General features: G+C 51.3%; 1 protein-coding gene across 1 annotated transcript; it reads left to right on the top strand.

Moving 5' to 3' along the window:
* The first annotated feature begins 4,277 nt into the window (after positions 1-4,277).
* On the top strand, positions 4,278-13,554 carry PGLYRP2 (peptidoglycan recognition protein 2). Its single transcript, XM_010332839.3, has 5 exons — positions 4,278-4,499; positions 7,626-8,696; positions 10,383-10,593; positions 12,298-12,595; positions 13,439-13,554. Exons 1-5 carry the CDS (start codon positions 4,436-4,438, stop codon positions 13,526-13,528), a joined length of 1,734 nt encoding a protein of 577 aa, XP_010331141.2. The 5' UTR covers positions 4,278-4,435; the 3' UTR covers positions 13,529-13,554.
* Positions 13,555-17,526: the final 3,972 nt, after the last annotated feature.

Genomic DNA, 17,526 nt, shown 5'->3' with positions numbered 1-17,526 from the left:
TTATTCCTAATGGCGGGTCACCCCTACTGCTGTGCTGTTCCCCTATTGGCTAGGGTTAGACCACACAGTCTAGTCTAATTCCAATTGGCTATTTTAAAGGGAGCAGGGGTATGAGCCAGAGTGATGGGGTGGGTAGTTTAGGGGGAAGGACGGCTACAGACAGGTTAGAGCAGATAACCAGGGGTGATAACAAGGTGACCAGAGCAGGTGACCAGGAGGAGTCAGGACAGAGCAGGGGACTGGGGAAACAGATGTGAACTACTGACTGCTGGGACAGGTTGTTTACTGAAACTACAAGAAAGTTAAATTTTAGAACGGAGAATTAAAGAATAAGAGAGCTGAATGTACTGACATACTGATTCTTTGAAGAGAAATTTGAGGTTCACGATATCTAACACTGAAGAGGGGGAAGAGGAGGGGTCTTGCTGTCTCAGGGGTGGCAGAGGCAGAAGAGGTGGAAGAGATCGAAGGGGAGAGAGGAGAGAGGCAGGCACACTTGATGTAATTTTTATTGAAACAAATCCACATATAAGTTGACCTGCACAGGTCAAACCCATGTTGTTCAAGGGTCAACTGTACTCCGTATGACACTCAAATGGTAGACACACATCATTTATACATTTGTCCAAATGCATAGAATGTACACCACCAGCCGAGCACAGTGGCTCACGCCTGTAATCCCAGCACTTTGGGAGGCCAAGGCAGGCGGATCACCTGAGGTTGGGAGCTTGAGACCAGCCTGACCAACATAAAAAAAAAAACCCTGTCTCTATTAAAAATACAAAATTAGCTGGGCATGGTGGTGCATGCCTGAAATCCCAGCTACTTGGGAGACTGAGGCAGGAGAATTGCTTGACTCCGGGAGGCGGAGGTTGCAGTGAGCTAAGATTGCACCATTGTACTCCGTCCTGAGCAATAAGAGCAAAACTCCGACTCAAAAAAAAAGAAAGAAGAAGAGGAAAAGGAAGAGGAATAAGAAGGAGGAGGAGGAGAAGAAGGAGAAGAGGAAGAATGTACATCGCCAAGATTAAACCCTGATGGAAACTACAAACTTTGAGTGATAATGATGTGTCAGTGCAGGTTCATCGACTGTAACAGATACGCCATTCTAGTGCCGGACAGTGATAATAGGGGTGTCTGTGCATGTGTTGGGGCAGTGGGTAGAACTCTCTGTAACTTCTGCTCAATTTTGTCACGAACCTAAAACTTCTCTAGGCCAGGCACAGTGGCTCACGCCTGTAATCCCAGCACTTTGGGAAGCTAAGGCTGGAGGATCCCTTGAGTCCAGGAGTTTGAGACCAGCTTGGCCAACATAGCAAGACCCTCACCTCTATAAAAAAAATAAAAATAGAGGCCGATGCAGGTGGATCACCTGAGGTCAGAAGTTCAAGACCAGTCTGGCCAACATGGTGAAACTCCATCTCTACTAAAAATACAAAAATCAGGCCGGGCACGGTGGCTCAAGCCTGTAATCCCAGCACTTTGGGAGGTCGAGGCGGGTGGATCACGAGGTCAAGAGATCGAGACCATCCCGGTCAACATGGTGAAACCCCGTCTCTACTAAAAATATAAAAAATTAGCTGGGCATGGTGGCGCGTGCCTGTAATCCCAGCTACTCAGGAGGCTGAGGCAGGAGAATTGCCTGAACCCAGGAGGCGGAGGTTGCGGTGAGCCGAGATCGCGCCATTGCACTCCAGCCTGGGTAACAAGAGCGAACCTCCATCTCAAAAAAAAAAAAAAAAAAAAAAAAATACAAAAATCAGCCAGGTGTGGTGGCAGGTGCCTGTAATCCCAGCTACTTGGAAGGCTGAGGCAGGAGAATCACTTGAACCTGGGAGGCAGAGGCTGAAATGAGCTGAGATCACGCCACAACTCTCCAGTCTGGGTAACAGAGTGAGACTCATCTCAAAAAACAAACAAAAACATAGCCTGTAATCCCAGCACTTTGGGAAGCCAAGATGGGTGGATCACCTGAGTTCAGGAGTTTGGCCAACATGGTGAAATTCCGTCTCTTTTTTTTTTTTTTTTTTTTTTTTTGAGACGGAGTTTCGCTCTTGTTACCCAGGCTGGAGTGCAATGGCACGATCTCGGCTCACCGCAACCTCCGCCTCCTGGGTTCAGGCAATTCTCCTGCCTCAGCCTCCTGAATAGCTGGGATTATAGGCACGTGCCACCATGGCCAGCTAATTTTTTGTATTTTTAGTAGAGACGGGGTTTCACCATGTTGACCAGGTTGGTCTCGATCTCTCGACCTCGTGATCCACCCGCCTCGGCCTCCCAAAGTGCTGGGATTACAGGCTTGAGCCACCGCGCCCGGCCTGAAACTCCGTCTCTACTAAAAATACAAAAATCAGCCAGGTGTGGTGGCAGGCACCTGTAATCCCAGCACTTTGGGAGGCCAAGATGGGTGGATCTCCTGAGGTCAGGAGTTTCAGACCAGTCTGGCCAGCATGCTGAAACCCTGTCTCTACTAAAAATACAAAAATTAGCTGGGAGTGGTGGCCTTCACCTGTAATCCCAGCTCCTTGGGAGGCTGAGGCAGGAGAATCTCTTGAACGTCGTGGGAGGCAGAGGCTGCAGTGAGCCTAGACTGTGCCACTACACTCCAGCCCAGGTAACAGAGGGAGACCCTGTCTCAAAAACAATAAAAATAAATGAATAAATAAAGCTGAGCACAGTGGTTCATGCCTGTAATCCTAGGGCTTTGGGAGGCCGAGACAGGAAGATTGCTTGAGGCCAAGAGTTTAAGACCAACCTGGCCAGCATAGCAAGACCCTATCTTTTAAAAAAATAATAATAAAACTACTATTTTAAAAAGTCTTAAAATTATTTATCTATCTGGTGAGGTGGCTCAAGCCTGTAATCCAGCGCTTTGGGAGGTTGAGGTGGATGGATCACCTGAAGTCAGGAGTTCAAGTCCAACCTGGCCAACACAGCAAAACCCCATCTCTACTAAGAATACAAAATTAGCTAGGCATAGTGGCACATGCCTGTAATCCCAGCTACTTGGGAGGCTGAGGCAGGCGAATTGCTTGAATCTGGGAGGTTGAGGTTACAGTGAGCTGAGATTGTGCCACTGCACTCCAACCTGGGCAACAGAGTGAGACTCCGTCTCAAAAAAATAATAATTTATCTTGGTGATTTAGATTTTCAGCACTGTCTTAAATTTTGCAGCAAGGAGAATCCCTCACCCCAGTACCTGCCTCAGCCCACAACCTTCACATGGTTCTACCAGGCAGAGCTCCTATCCCCAAATCCTTGGAAACTTGGGCTTGGAGGAAGACATTGTCTGACTCACCTGGGAAGTATCCCCCACTCCCTCTATCCCTTAGCACCCTACCTCCTCAGCCTCCACTATATGCCCAGCTCCATGCTGAGAGGTGCGAGCTCCCTAGAAAGAGGACACTTGATATCCCAGGAGGCCTCAGGGGTGGCCTCCAGGGGAATCCCAGGTCTGGCTCAGGTAGGACATTCCCAGGCCCACCCTGGCTGAGTCCCCAGCCTGGTGGGTCTCCTGGAAACTCCCCAGGCTGGTTTTGGGGTGGGAGGCCCACGAGGAAGCAATTTACATACACAACAGGCCAGTCACGTCAACCCTCCCCACCTGATGCCAGGATAAAGGGGAGGCTGGCCCATTCTGCAGGTCACAGCCACAGGCACCGGGACAAGAGGAAGGACACTTCACTGTCAAGCCAGGTGAGTCCAGAAGCTAGCTCCTGCGACAATCCCAGGCTCCTGAAGACTCAAGCTCAACGTGTGCTCTAAGCCACTGCTGATGGCTTGGAATCTGGGGCTGGAACTGGATAAGAGGTGACAGCTCCTGGTCCCTGTGGGCTCGGAGTGGGCCTCAGCAAATACCATCCTCAGCCCCCACACCCATGCTCTGCCTGAGCCTGAAGTGTTGGTTGCAAAAAAAAAAAAAAAAAGCAGGAGGTAGTGCCAACTTCAGGCCTCTGCTTCTCTCTCCTCCCCCAACACAGCCAGTCTTACCAGTACAGCAGGCGGCAGCTGAGAGTCCCCTCTGGTGGTCAGCAGCAGCTACAGAGCTGTCACTCTGGAGAGGGGACAGGGTTTGCTGGGTTGGCCTCGGTCTATCTCTTTGGAGAACGGGCAGAGTTTATGGAGTCTGAACCACCTGGTCGCCAGGCCCCTCTGGGGATGGGCCTGGCTTACTGACCACTGACCTCAGCCGAGGAGGGACCGGAGAGACTGCAGGAGGCTGCAAGGCCCCGATGACCTTGACCCAGGGTTCACTGCCCCATATCCCTGTTGCCTTCCGCCCACAGCTCTACAAGAGGCAGGTCTGTCATTAGCTGCTGGACTTTGACAGTGGCCAAAGGCTCTGCTCAGTTCTCTGTGCCTGTCTCCATCCAGCACCACTGACGATCTCTGCTGAGGCCAACTGGGAATACCCCTCGGAAGCTGGAATCCTGCAATGGTGGCCCAGGGTGTCCTCTGGATCCTACTCGGATTGCTACTGTGGTCAGACCCAGGGACAGGTGAGTCAGGGGGCAGAGTTCTGGAACCAAACCTCTTGGCTCTGCGGAAGGTATACTGGTGTCTCATCTGTGTCTGGTCCTGCATGAAGTGAGGCTGGAGACTCAAGCTCTCAAAGAAACTCCAGCATGGAGACAGATATTCACAGCCCCACAGAGTCAGGGCAAGGATAGCGGAGGAATCTGGGGCCTGGGGAGCAAAAGTAGGGAAAGCTTCCTGGAGGAGGAGACATAGGAGCTAGGATAGGAAGAAAGAATTGATTTGGTGGAGAAGCAAGAAACGGCTTTTTAGGCACAGAAGAACAGCGCTACAGAGGAATAAGGTGGTGGACTGGAGAAGAATCTAGATTCTAGAGAGAAGAGTGTGGCAAGTAAGACTTCCTAGATTCAAATCCTGCCTCTGGCTGGGCGCAGGGGCTCACACCTGTAATCCAGCACTTTGGGAGACCGAAGCGGGCAGATCACTTGAGGTCAGAGTGCAAGACCAGCCTGGCCAACATGGTGAAACCCCATCTCTACTAAAAATACAAAAATTAGCCAGGTATGGTGGCAGGCACCTGTATTTCCTGCTTCTCTGGGAGGCTGAGCCTGGAAAATCGCTTGAACTTGGGAGGTGGAGGTTGTAGTGAGCTGAGCACTGCTGCACTTCAGCCTGGATGACAGAGTGAGGCTCCATCTCAAAAAAAAAAAAAAAAAAAAAAGGCAAATCCTGTCTCTGCCACTTCCTTGCTGTGTGACCTTAGGTGGGTAACTTAACCTCTCTGTGCTTCAGATGCCTCATCTGTAAAGGGACACTATCTTAGTCCCTTTGTGCTCCTATCAGAATACCTGAAATCAAGAAAATCTGTAAAGAAGAGAAATTTACTTTCTTGTAGTTCTGCAAGCTGGGAAGTCCAGATGCCAGCACCTTGATCTTGGATGCCTCTGTTCATTTTTTTTGAAATGGAATCTCACTCTGCCACCCAGGCTGGAATGCAGCGGCACGATCTCAGCTCACTGCAACCTCCACCTCCCGGGTTCAAGAGATCCTCCTGCCTCAGCCGCCCAAGTAGCTGGGATTTCAGGCGCCCACCACCACACCCAGCTAACTTTTATATTTTTAGTAGAAACAAGGTTTCACTCTGTTGACCAGGCTGGTCTCAAACTTCTGACCTCAAGTGATCCTTGCACCTCAGCCTCCCAAAGTGCTAGGATTACAGGCCTGAGCCACCACGCCTGGCCAAATTTCTTTATAAATTACCCAACCTCAGAGATTCTGTAATAGCAGCACCAATGTACTAAAACAGAGGCTAATAGGACCTACCTCACAAGGGCCGTGAAGATTAAATGAGTTAAATTATAATATTTGTCAGCTAGACTAGTAGCTAGTACCTATAAATGTTTACTGAATGTTAGCTATTATTGGATAACCCATCCCTGAACGCGCTCTGAGCCTTATTTAGCATTTCTAGGTCTGCAGTTTAGCCACTGACATTTCCCCAACAGGACACAACCCTGTCCTGTTCCACCCACTGCCTCCCAGGCATCCATCTATCTATCTATCTTTCTTTCTTTCTTTCTTTCTTTCTTTCTTTTTCTTTCTTTCTTTCTTTCTTTTTCTTTTCTTTTGAGACATAGTCTCACTCTGTCACCCAGGCTGGAGTGCAGTGGGGGAATCTCGGCTCACTGCAACCTCCACTTCCTGGGTTCAAGCGATTCTCCTGCCTCAGCCTCCTGAATAACTGGGATTACAGTTGTGTGCCAGCATGCCCACCTAATTTTTCTATTTTTAATAGAGACAGGGTTTCACCATGTTTTACCGGCTGATCTTGAACTGCCAACTTGAAGTGATCTGCCCACAGCCTCCCAACGTGCTGGGATTACAGGTGTGAGCCACTGCACCTAGCCTTTTTTTTTTGAAACAGAGTCTCACTCTGTTGCCCAGGCTGGAGTGCAATGGCATGATCTCAGCTCACTGCAATCTCCACCTCCACATGAAGCACAAGGGGACTAAGATAATGTCCCTTTACAGATGAGGCATCTGAAGCACAGAGAGGTTAAGTTACCTGCCTAAGGTCACACAGCAAGGAAGTGGCAGAGGCAGGATTTGCCTTTTTTTTTTTTCCAAGTGATTCTCCCACCTCAGCCTCCTGAGTAACTGGGAGTACAGGTGTGCACCAACATGCCCGGTTAATTTTTGTATTTTTAGTAGAGACGAGGTTTCACAGTGTTGGCCAGGCCGGTCTCGAACTGCTGACCTCAGGTGATCCACCTGCCTTGGCCTCCCAAAGTGCTGGGATTATAGGTGTGAGCCACCACACCCAGCCCCAGGCATCTTTCCAAATACCTTTCCCTCTAACATCCCCAACTTTTAACTTTAATCCATCACAAAAGATTGTCCATCTCTTCCTCTCAAGATCTCAGGACTCCTCTGCTTTTGCCCACTACAATGTCACTACCTGCCTTCTGCCACCTTCATCTCTCACCTCCACAGTGTCTCCCTTCTCTATTCTAGCACCCCAAAAATCCATTTCCCTATGGCAGCCAAATAAACAAATCTAAGTTTAAGAAACTAGTCTCGGGCCAGGCGCGGTGGCTCAAGCCTGTAATCCCAGCACTTTGGGAGGCTGAGGCGGGTGGATCACGAGGTCAAGAGATCGAGACCATCCTGGTCAACATGGTGAAACCCCGTCTCTACTAAAAATACAAAAAATTAGCTGAGCATGGTAGCGCGTGCCTGTAATCCCAGCTACTCCGGAGGCTGAGGCAGGAGAATTGCCTGAACCCAGGAGGCAGAGGTTGTGGTGAGCCGAGATCGTGCCATTGCACTCCAGCCTGGGTAACAAGAGCGAAACTCTGTCTCAAAAAAAAAAAAAAAAAAAAAAAGAAACTAGTCTTAGGATGCCAAGCTGGTCACATCTCTCTCCTGTTCATAATCCTGCCATGGCCCCCCAGTACTCACAGACAGTCTGAGTTTTTTAACCAACAGGCCACAGTCTGTGTGCCTCAGTTTCCTCATCTATACAAGGATAGTGTTGGGGGTCATGGGGTTATCAGATGGAGAGCTGGGAGCATTGGGAAGATGTGGAATCAATATAAGGAGGCTCAGGAATGGGTGGAGCTGGGCTAACACATTCTTTCCTCCTGCAGCCTCCCTGCCCCTGCTCATGAAGTCTGTCATCCAGGCCCTGGCTGAGCTGGAGCAGAAGGCGCCGGCTGCCAAGGCCAGCCACAAAGCTTCTGCATGGCTGCTGTCAGCCCCCAGCTCTGGCCCCCACAATCACCTCTACCGCTTCCTGCTGGAGGCACAGAGCCTGGATGCTGCAGAGTGGGATCCCTACTCACTGAGCCCAGAACTGCAAGGCCTGACCAAGGAGGTGGCCCGACATGGTGTACGAGACGGGCAGGAATACGGGGTGGTGCTGGCACCCGATGGCTCAACCGTGGCTGTGGAACCTCTGCTGGCGGGGTTGCAGGCAGGGCTGCAAGGACGCAGGGTCATACACTTGCCCTTGGACAGCACAGCTGCCGCTCAGGAGGCTGGAGTCACCTTTCCAGATGTTGCAGCCGTTGCTCCAGATGGAAGAGCCCCCTCATCCCCAGGACTCAGGGATGCTGCTCCAGATGTCACCACTGCAAATATTGGAAACAACCCTCCCAAGGCTACAACAGGCTCTCCAGATGTCCAAGCTTCCTTGCCAGATGCCAAAGCCAAGTCCCCCCTGATCACCGTGGACAGCCTCCTGGCAGTCACCCTGGCTGGAAACCTGGGCCTGACCTTCCTCCCAGGTTCCCAGACCCAGAGCCATCCAGGCCTGGGAAGTGAGGGCTGCTGGGACCAGCTCTCTGCCCCTCAGACATTTAGGCTCCTGGACCCCAGGGCATCTCTGTTAACCATGGCCTTCCTCAATGGTGCCCTGGATGGGTTCATTCTTGGAGACTACCTGAGCCGGACTCCTGAGCCCCGGCCGTCCCTCAGCCACTTGCTGAGCCAGTACTATGGGGCTGGGGTGGCTGGAGACCCAGGGTTCCGAAGCAACTTCCGGCGGCAGAACGGGGCTGCTCTGACTTCAGCCCCCCTCCTGGCCCAGCAGGTGTGGGGAACCCTTGTCCTGCTACAGAGGCTGGAGCCGGTACACCCCCAGCTTCAGCACATGACCCAGGAACACCTGGCCCAGGTGGCCACCAATGCTACCAAGGAGTTCATGGAGGCCTTCCTGGGTGAGGAGGTTCCCCACACCCTGTGACCCTTACCATGACAGATACAGATGCCCCAACCCCATATGTTCAGGGAAGTTGAGGACTAGGCGAGTCCAGAGAGGACAATAAGGATCTGGTCGGAGATGGGTGGGACAGCTGCACAGGTGAGGAAATGCTAGAGATGGGCCTTGCGGGATGAATAGGAGTTCATCTAATTTTGTTTTGTTTCATTGTATTTATTTGCATTAATTTATGGGGTACAAGTGTAACTTTGTTACTCAAACAGATTGCATCGTGGTGAAGTCTGAGGTTTTGGGGTATCCATCACTCCAATAACATACGGTGACCCATTAAGCAATCTGTCATCGTCCTCCCTCCTGACTCCCCCTCACCCTTCTCAATCTCCACTATCTTTCCACACATGCATGTATACACATTGTTTAGCTCCCAAAGTGAGAACTTGGCCGGGCGCGGTGGCTCACACCTGTAATCCCAGCACTTTGGGAGGCCAAGGCGGGTGGATCACGAGGTCAAGAGATCAAGACCATTCTGGTCAACATGATGAAACTATGTCTCCACTAAAAATACAAAAATTAGCTGGGCATGGTGGCGCACGCCTGTAGTCCCAGCTACTCGGGAGGCTGAGGCAGGAGAATTACTTGAATCCAGGAAGCGGAGGTTGCGGTGAGCCGAGATCGCGCCATTGCACTCCAGCTTGGGTAACGAGCGAAATTCCGTCTCAAAAAAAAAAAAAAAAAAAAGTGAGAATTTATGGTATTTGTCTTTCTGTGTTTGACTTGTTTCACTTGAGATAATGGCGTCCAGTTCCACCCATGTTGCTGCAAAAGACATTATTTTATTTTTGTTTTTGTTTTTGTTTTGAGACAGACTTTTGCTCTTGTCATGCAGGCTGGAGTACAATGGTTCCATCTCGGCACACTGCAGCCTCCGCCTCCCAAGTTCAAGTGATTCTCCTGCCTCAGCCTCCTGAGTAGCTGGGATTATAGGCATGCACCACCACACCCGACTAATTTTTGTATTTTTAGTAGTTATGGGGTTTCATCATGTTGGCCAGGTGGGTCTTGAACTCCTGACCTCAGGTGATCCACCTACCTTGCCCTCCCAAAGTGTGGGGATTACAGGCATGAGCCACCACACCAAGCCAAAAGGCATTCTTTTTCTTTTTCCTTTTCTTTTTTTTTTTTTTTGAGACAGAGTCTTGCTGTGTCTTGCCCGTGTTGGAGTTCAGTGGTGTGATCTCGGCTCACTGCTGCCTCCACCTCCTGGGTTCAAGCGATTATCGTGCCTCAGCCTCCCAAGTAGCTGGGATTACAGGCATGTGCCACCATGCCCAGCTGATTTTTGTGTTTTTAGTACAGACGGGGTTTCACCATTTTGGCCAGGCTGGTCTGGAGCTCCTGACCGCAGGTGATCCGCCCGCCTTGTCCTCCCAAAGTGCTGGGATTACAGGTGTGAGACACTTCGCCCCACCGCCCCTCCCCCAATTTTTTAAAAAATAAAAATAAAATAGATTTAGTTGAGTACATTTAATTGGTCCCCAGGGAGGACCAATGTGGGGTGAGACTGGACCCTTTCTAAATCTGAGAGGAGGCTGGGGGAATGGTCTGTATGTGTGCTTTAATGGGGGTAGAGGGGGCAGGCAGAGAAATACTTCCTGACCCCAGCCTTGAACCTCCTCGCCTGTAGGATGCCCGGCCATCCACCCGCGCTGCCGCTGGGGAGCGGCGCCTTATCGGGGCCGCCCGACGCCGCTGCAGCTGCCACTGGGATTCTTGTACGTGCATCACACCTACGTGCCTGCCCCACCGTGCACGGACTTCGCGCGCTGCGCAGCCAACATGCGCTCCATGCAGCGCTACCACCAGGACACGCAAGACTGGGAAGACATCGGCTACAGGTGGGAGGGGCCCGGCCGGGGCGCGGACGGGGCCCACGTCAGGGGGTGGGGTCTGAGTGGGCGCAGCCTGATGCAGGGGACTGGGCTTGAATCCGAGGAAAGCTGGCAAGACCGAGGAGTCCCGATAGGTGGAGCCAAGTTGGAGAGGTGGTGTGGCCTAGGCCAGGGGCGTGGCCTTAATAGGAACCAGGACTAGCTAAACGGTGGGACTCCGGCAAGGGTTGAGAACTAGGGCAGGAGGCAGGACCTGGGAGAGGAACCGGACCAGTGGTTGAGTCTGGGTCTGAGGCCAGGCAGAGATGGCCTAAAACAGACAAGGAGGCCGGGTAAGGTGGCTCCGGCCTGTAATCTCACCACATTGAGAGGCTGAGACGGGAGGATCGCTTGAGCCCAGGAGTTCGAGACAAGCCTGAGCAATATAGGAAGACCCCTCCCACCACCACCACCACCACCATCTCTACAAATGAAAAAAAAAAAAAAAAAACCGGGCGTGGTGTTGCAGACCTGTAGTCCCAGCTACTCGGCAGTTTAAGGTGGGAAGATCGCTGGAGCCCAGGTTTTCTATGCTTTAGTGAGTCATGGTCGCATCTCTGCACTCCAGCCTGAGCGACAGAGCGAGAACCCGTCTCGAAAGGAAGAAAGGAAAGAAAAACCTAACCAAAACAAACCAAAAAAAAAAAAAAAAAAAAAAAAAAAAACCCACAAGGCTGGGTGCGGTGGCTCACGGCTGTAATCCCAGCACTTTGGGAGGCCGAGGCAGGCAGATCACCTGAGGTCAGGAGTTCCAGACCAGCCTGACCAACATGGCGAAACCCCATCTCTACTAAAAATAAAATAAAATAAAATAGCTGGCCATGGTGGCGGGTACCTATAATCCCAACTACTGGGGAGGATGAGGCAGTAGAATCGCTTGAACTCGAGAGGTGGAGATTGCGGTGAGTAGCGATAGCGCCCTTACACTCCAGCCTGGGCGACAAAAACGAAACTCCATCTCAAAAAAAAAAAAAAAAAAAAAAAAAAGAAAGAAAGAGAAAGAAAGAAAGAAGCGAGCGAGAGAGAGAAAGAGAAGACGAAGAAGAAAGAAGGGAAAAAAGCTCCCCCCAAAAAACAGAAAAGCGCTCTGAATTGGGGAAGAACTGGACTTGAGAAAAGGCAGGGGGCCGGACGCAGTGGTTCACGCCTGTAATCCCAGCATTTTGGAAGGCCGAGGATCGTCTGTGGTCGGGAGTTCGAGACCAGCTGGCCAGCATGGTGAAACCCCGTCTCTACTAAAAATACAAAAAATCAGCCGGCCGTAGTGGCTGGCGCCTTTAATCCCAGCTACTAGGGAAGCTGAGGCAGGAGAATCGCTTGAACCCAGGAGGCAGAGGTTGCAGTGAGCCGAAATCGTGCCATTGCACTTCAGCCTGGGTGACAGAGCCAGACTCCTTCTCAAAAAAAAAAAAGGCAGAGCGTGGGAGGAGGAGAGCAGAAGGGGGCGTGCCAGTACTGAAGTACTGAAGGGCGGATCCAGAGAAACCGAACGGTTCTGGAGTGGCAGTTGGTGTGAGAGTGGGACAGAGCTAGATGGGACAGAGGCTGCGCGACCGCATGGGGCTTGGGGTCAGCGGCCCTTGGCACAGCGGCGGGCTAGAGGAGGGGAGCGGAAAAGGGCCGGGGCCCCCCTCACGCCGTGTGGTGCTTGCTTCCCCCTTCCCTCCGCAGTTTCGTGGTGGGCTCGGACGGCTACGTGTACGAGGGACGCGGCTGGTACTGGGTAGGCGCGCACACGCTCGGCCACAACTCCCGCGGCTTCGGCGTGGCCATTGTGGGCAACTACACCGCTGCTCTACCCACCGAGGCCGCTCTGCGCACGGTGCGCGACACGCTCCCGAGTTGTGCAGTGCGCGCCGGCCTCCTGCGGCCCGACTACGCGCTGCTGGGCCACCGCCAGGTGGTGCGCACCGACTGCCCCGGCGATGCGCTCTTCGACCAGATGCGCACCTGGCCGCACTTCACCGCGGTGAGCCTCTCCCGCCTGCACCCCCGGGGCCTGCCGCCCCTCCGTCTGCACCAGCTCCAGGAGGCCCCTGCCCCCTGCCTGTAACCGCTATGCCAGCCAGGCCTCCCACTTCCCTGATGTCTGTTCAGGCAACCTAGGCCCAGCCTTCACGGGTCACTCTGCGGGCAGCATCCCTGAACCTGTGACTTCTGCCTGTGCAGCCTCAGCTTAGCGTCAGACCCAGCCAGCTTGTCCTTTCCCAGCTCCTAATACCTCTACTTTTCCAGCCAGGGCATGGACCCTGACTCTGCCCTCACAACCTCAGCCTGGCCTTCATAACCTCTACCCAAGCCACAACCCATCAGCCTTTACCACCCTCATCCCAGCCCTCGAACCTTGACCTCAGGATCCCTGCCCCTACCCAAAGGCCCTCTGTCCACATGACACGAACCTAGGCTGTGACCCTTTGCCTGCATAACCTCTGTCCAGCCCTTAATCCTGCGTTGCAATTCTCTGCCCAGACAATCTCAACTCTGAGGATGCTTGTTTTGTCCCTGACTCCTTAACCCCTGATGACTACTCTTATGCCAGCGCAACTTTGGCCTGATGACCTCATCCCAGCCCTTGATCGCCATCACTAAAACAATTTTAGAATCATACCTGGACAGTCTTGTGCTACCCACATAGAGCCACTTCATTTCATTAAGCTATACAAGCATACCTGTCTTGGCCTATAGTTGACTTTGTCCCCAACTCTCTCATTTGGGACACTGTCCCCTCGCTGATCCAGGGTTCCACCACCAGGAGGGCAGACCCAGCCACACACAACCACCCACAAGCCTCACACTCTCCTGTCTTTTCCAGAATGTGAAGACAAGACCTGCCAGGAGTGTCTCTCAGAGATCCAGGAGGGAACCATCCCCATTGACCCTGCCTGCCTCAGACCACCAATAAAGACAGCATGACAGCATGGAAAGAAAGTCTCTGTTCATGCATCATCTGTGTTTGCATGCATTGTCTTAGTTTGGGTTTTCCCAGAAGCAGACCTTAAGACAATAATTCTAGTCAAGTAGTTTATTGAGAGGACATCCCAGGGCAGGGCACAGTGGCTCACATCTATAATCCCAGCACTTTGGGAGGCTAAGGTGAGAGGATTGCCTGAGCTCAGGAGTTCGAGACCAGCCTGGGCAACAGAGTGAAATCTCATTTCTGCAAAAAAAAATATTTAAAATTACCCAGGCATAGCAGGGCACAGTGGCTCACGCCTGTAATCCCAGCATTTTGGGAGGCTGAGGAGGGTGGATCTCCTGAGCTCAAAAGTTGAGACCAGCCTGGCCAAATGGCAAAACCCCGTCTCTAGCAAAAAATTAAAAAAATTAGCCAGGTGTGGTGGCACATGCCTAAGGTAGGAGGATTACTTGGACCCAGCAGGCAGAGGTTGCAATGAGCTGAAATCGGACCACTGCACTCCAGCCTGGGTGATGGAGCGAGACCCTGTGTCAAAAAAAAAAAAAAAAAAAAAAAAGGCTGAATGCATTGGCCCATGCCTGTAATCCCACCACTCTGGGAGGCCAAGGTGGGCAGATCACGAGGTCAGGAGTTCAAGACCAGCCTGGCTAACATAGTGAAACCTTGTCCGTACTAAAAATATAAAAATCAGCCAGGTGTGGTGGCACATGCCTGTAGTCCCAGCTACTGAGGAGGGTGAGGCAGGACGCTGGGAGGCAGAGGTTGCAGTGAGCTGAAACCACATCTTTGCACTCCAGGCTGGGTGACAGAGTGAAAAAAAAAAAAAAAAAGCTGGGCATGGTAGTGTGTGCCTGTAGTCCCAGTTACTTGGAAGGCTGAGACAGAAGAATTGCTCGAACCTGGAAGGTGAAGGTTGCAGTGAGCTGAGATTGTGCCACTGCACTCCAGCCTGGCAACAGAGCAAAACTCTGCCTTAAAATATATATACATACATATATATATATAGGTATAATGGTGTGTGCCTGTAGTCCCAACTACTCTGGAGGCTGGAGTGGGAGGATTGCTTGAGCCAGGAGGAGGTCGAGGCTGCTATGAACCATGGTCATGTCACTGTACTCCAGCCTGGACAACAGAGTGAGACCTTGTCTCAAAGAAAAGAAAGGAAGGTGGTGAATGATGGTTTCCAGTTTCATCCATGTCCCTTCAAAGGACATGAAACCATCATTCTCAGCAAGCTGATACAAGAACAGAAAACCAAACACCGCATGTTCTCATTCATAAGTGGGTGTTGAGCAACGAAAACACACGGATACAGGGAGGGGAACATCACACACTGGGGCCTGGAGGGTGGGGGGCCAGGGGAGGAATAGCAGGGGGTGGGGGGATTGGGGAGGGATAGCATTAGGAGAAATACCTAATGTAGATGACATGACAGGGTGATGGACACAGCAAACCACTTCCATGGCACATGTATACCTATGTAACAAACCTGCACCATCTGCACATGTCCCCAGAACTTAAAGTATAATAAAAAAAGAAAAGAGAGGAATAAAATAAAGAGGAAAGAAGGAAGGTAGGAAGGGAGGGAAAGGAAAAGAAAAAAGAGAGAGGTGAGCCCAGGCAGAGAACTGGAGGCAGCCAGGAAAGAATGTGTTTTCAGGCAAATTTCCACTGTAGGCAAAAGGAGCTCAGTCTCACTGGGGACACCTGGGGGAGAGGATGGGACACATACCTCAGAGTCATCCCACACAAGGGTTGAGGGAGCTGGGGTATTTATACACTAGCTCCCATCAGTTATTAGGTGAGGGCTGCTATCAGGGACATGTTAATTCATTGGCACTTTTGGAATGCTGGTTACATTGGACTCTATCTGCTAGATACGAATGGCTGCAAATGTTACCTCCTCAGGGAAGTCCTCCCTGATTTTTCCAGCTCAAAGAGTGGCATTTTTGCTGAGCATACACTGCAGTCTATTTCCTTCTAGGGCCTCCTTACCGGCTAGAAATGTCCCATGTTCGAGTTTAGGATGTTATCTACCTCCATTGTCTGTGAGCTCCAGGAAGGCAGAAACCAAGCTTGGTGATTTCTCTGTGGCTTCTCCAGCACCCAACACATAATAGGCATTCAGGAAACATTTGTTGACTAGACAAAGGCTTACGTGAATCTCTTGAAACTGATGTTATCATCTTGCACAAATAAGAAAACTGAGGCTCAGAGAGAGGAAATGACTTGCCTGAGGTCACACAGAGGAAGAGGGGCCAGCTGGTACTCGGTGCCTGGACTGGATTTATGCTGACTCATTTATTCCTCAGAATGGCATTTACTCACCTCTGGCTTTCAAGTAAACATCTGTGGAAGCCTAACAGAGATAGAAGAAAGTGCTCCCAGCCAAGTGCAGTGACTCACGCCAGTAATCCCAGCACTTTGGGAAGCCGAGGCAGGTGAATCATGAGTTCAGGAGTTCAAGACCAGCCTGGCCAAGATAGTGAAACCCCATCTCTACTAAAAATACAAAAATTAGCCAGGTGTGGTGGCACACACCTGTAATCCCAGCTACTCAGGAGGCTGGGGCAGGAGAATCACTTTAACCCAGGAGGTGGAGGTTGCAGTGAGCCGAGATCACACCACTACACTCCAGCCTGGGCTACAGAGCAAGACTCCACCAAGGAAGGAAGGAAGGAAAGAAGGAAGGGAGGGAGGAGAGGGAGAGAAAGAAAGAGAAAGGAAGAAAGGGAGGGAGGGAGGAAGGCAAGGAGAAAGGAAGGAGAGAGGGAGGGAGGGAGGGAAGGAAGGAAACCGAAAGAGCTCCCAAGTGCACAGCTTGATGAATTTTCACAACAGCACACACCCACGTAACCAAGACCCAGATCGAGAAACAGAACATGTTAAGCCAAGCATGGTGGCACACACCTGCAGTACCAGCCACTACAGAGGCTTAAGGCAGGAGGACTGTCTGAGCACAGGAGTTCAAGACCAGCCTGGGCAACAGAGTGAGACCCTGTCTCTTAAAAAAAAAAAAAATTAAAATTAAAATTAGCCAGACATGGTGCATGCACCTGCAGTCCCAGCTACTCGGGAGGCTGAGGCAGGAGAATTGCCCGAGCCCAGGAGTTCAAGGTTGCAGTGAGCCACAATCATGCCTGTGAATAGGCACTGCACTCCAGTCTGGGTGATGGAACAAGGCTTCATCTCTCTGGGCACAGTGGCTCAGGCTATTCCTGTATTCCCAGCACATTGGGAGGCTGAGACATGAGGATTGTTTGAACCCAAGAGCTCGAGATCAGCGTGGGCAATGTAGTGAGACTCCCATCTCTACCAAAAAAAAAAAAAAAAAGTTAAAAATTAGCCAAGTATCGTCCACCTGTAGTCCCAGCTACTCAAGAGACTGAGGTGGGACGTTCGCTTCGTCCCAGAAGGTTGAGGATGCAGTGAGCTGTGATTGTGCCACTGCACTCCAGCCTGGCCAACAGAGCAAGATCCTGACTCAAAAAAAATCATATTAAAAAAGAAAGAACATGTTAAATTTCTTTCTTTTATGTGTTATGGGAATTTCACCTCAATAGCAACAACAAAAAAATAGGCCAGGCGTGGTAGCAAGTGGTTATTATCCCAGTTATTTGGGGGGTCTGAGGTGGGAGGATCACTTGACGCCAGGAGTTCAAGACCAGCCTGGGTAACAAATTGAGACCCCCATCTCTACAAAGAAAAAAACAAACAAACAAACAAAATCAGCCAGGTGTGGTGGCATGCAGCTGTAGTCCCAGCTACTCAGGAGGCTGATGTAATAGGATTTCTTGAGCCCAGGAGTTAGAGGTTACAGTGAGCTATGACAGTGCCACTGCCCTCCAGCCTGAATGACAGATCTCATCTATAAAAAATATTTATATTGTTTGGCCGGGTGCGGTGGCTCAAGCCTGTAATCCCAGCACTTTGGGAGGCCGAGGCGGGTGGATCACGAGGTCAAGAGATTGAGACCATCCTGG

This window comes from Saimiri boliviensis, chromosome 14, assembly GCF_048565385.1.
Source record: "Saimiri boliviensis isolate mSaiBol1 chromosome 14, mSaiBol1.pri, whole genome shotgun sequence".
NCBI classification, from domain to species: domain Eukaryota; kingdom Metazoa; phylum Chordata; class Mammalia; order Primates; family Cebidae; genus Saimiri; species Saimiri boliviensis.
This window is presented reverse-complemented; position numbering and strand designations above follow the sequence as displayed.

What these genes read in the sequence shown, in the direction of transcription:
- PGLYRP2 (XM_010332839.3), top strand. Translation starts at nt 4,436, where the DNA reads ATGGTGGCCCAGGGTGTCCTCTGGATCCTACTCGGATTGCTACTGTGG. An exon ending in GTTCATGGAGGCCTTCCTGG is followed by an intron (nt 8,697 to 10,382) that starts GTGAGGAGGTTC and finishes CCTCGCCTGTAG; the next exon opens with GATGCCCGGCCATCCACCCG. An exon ending in CCTGGCCGCACTTCACCGCG is followed by an intron (nt 12,596 to 13,438) that starts GTGAGCCTCTCC and finishes TGTCTTTTCCAG; the next exon opens with AATGTGAAGACAAGACCTGC.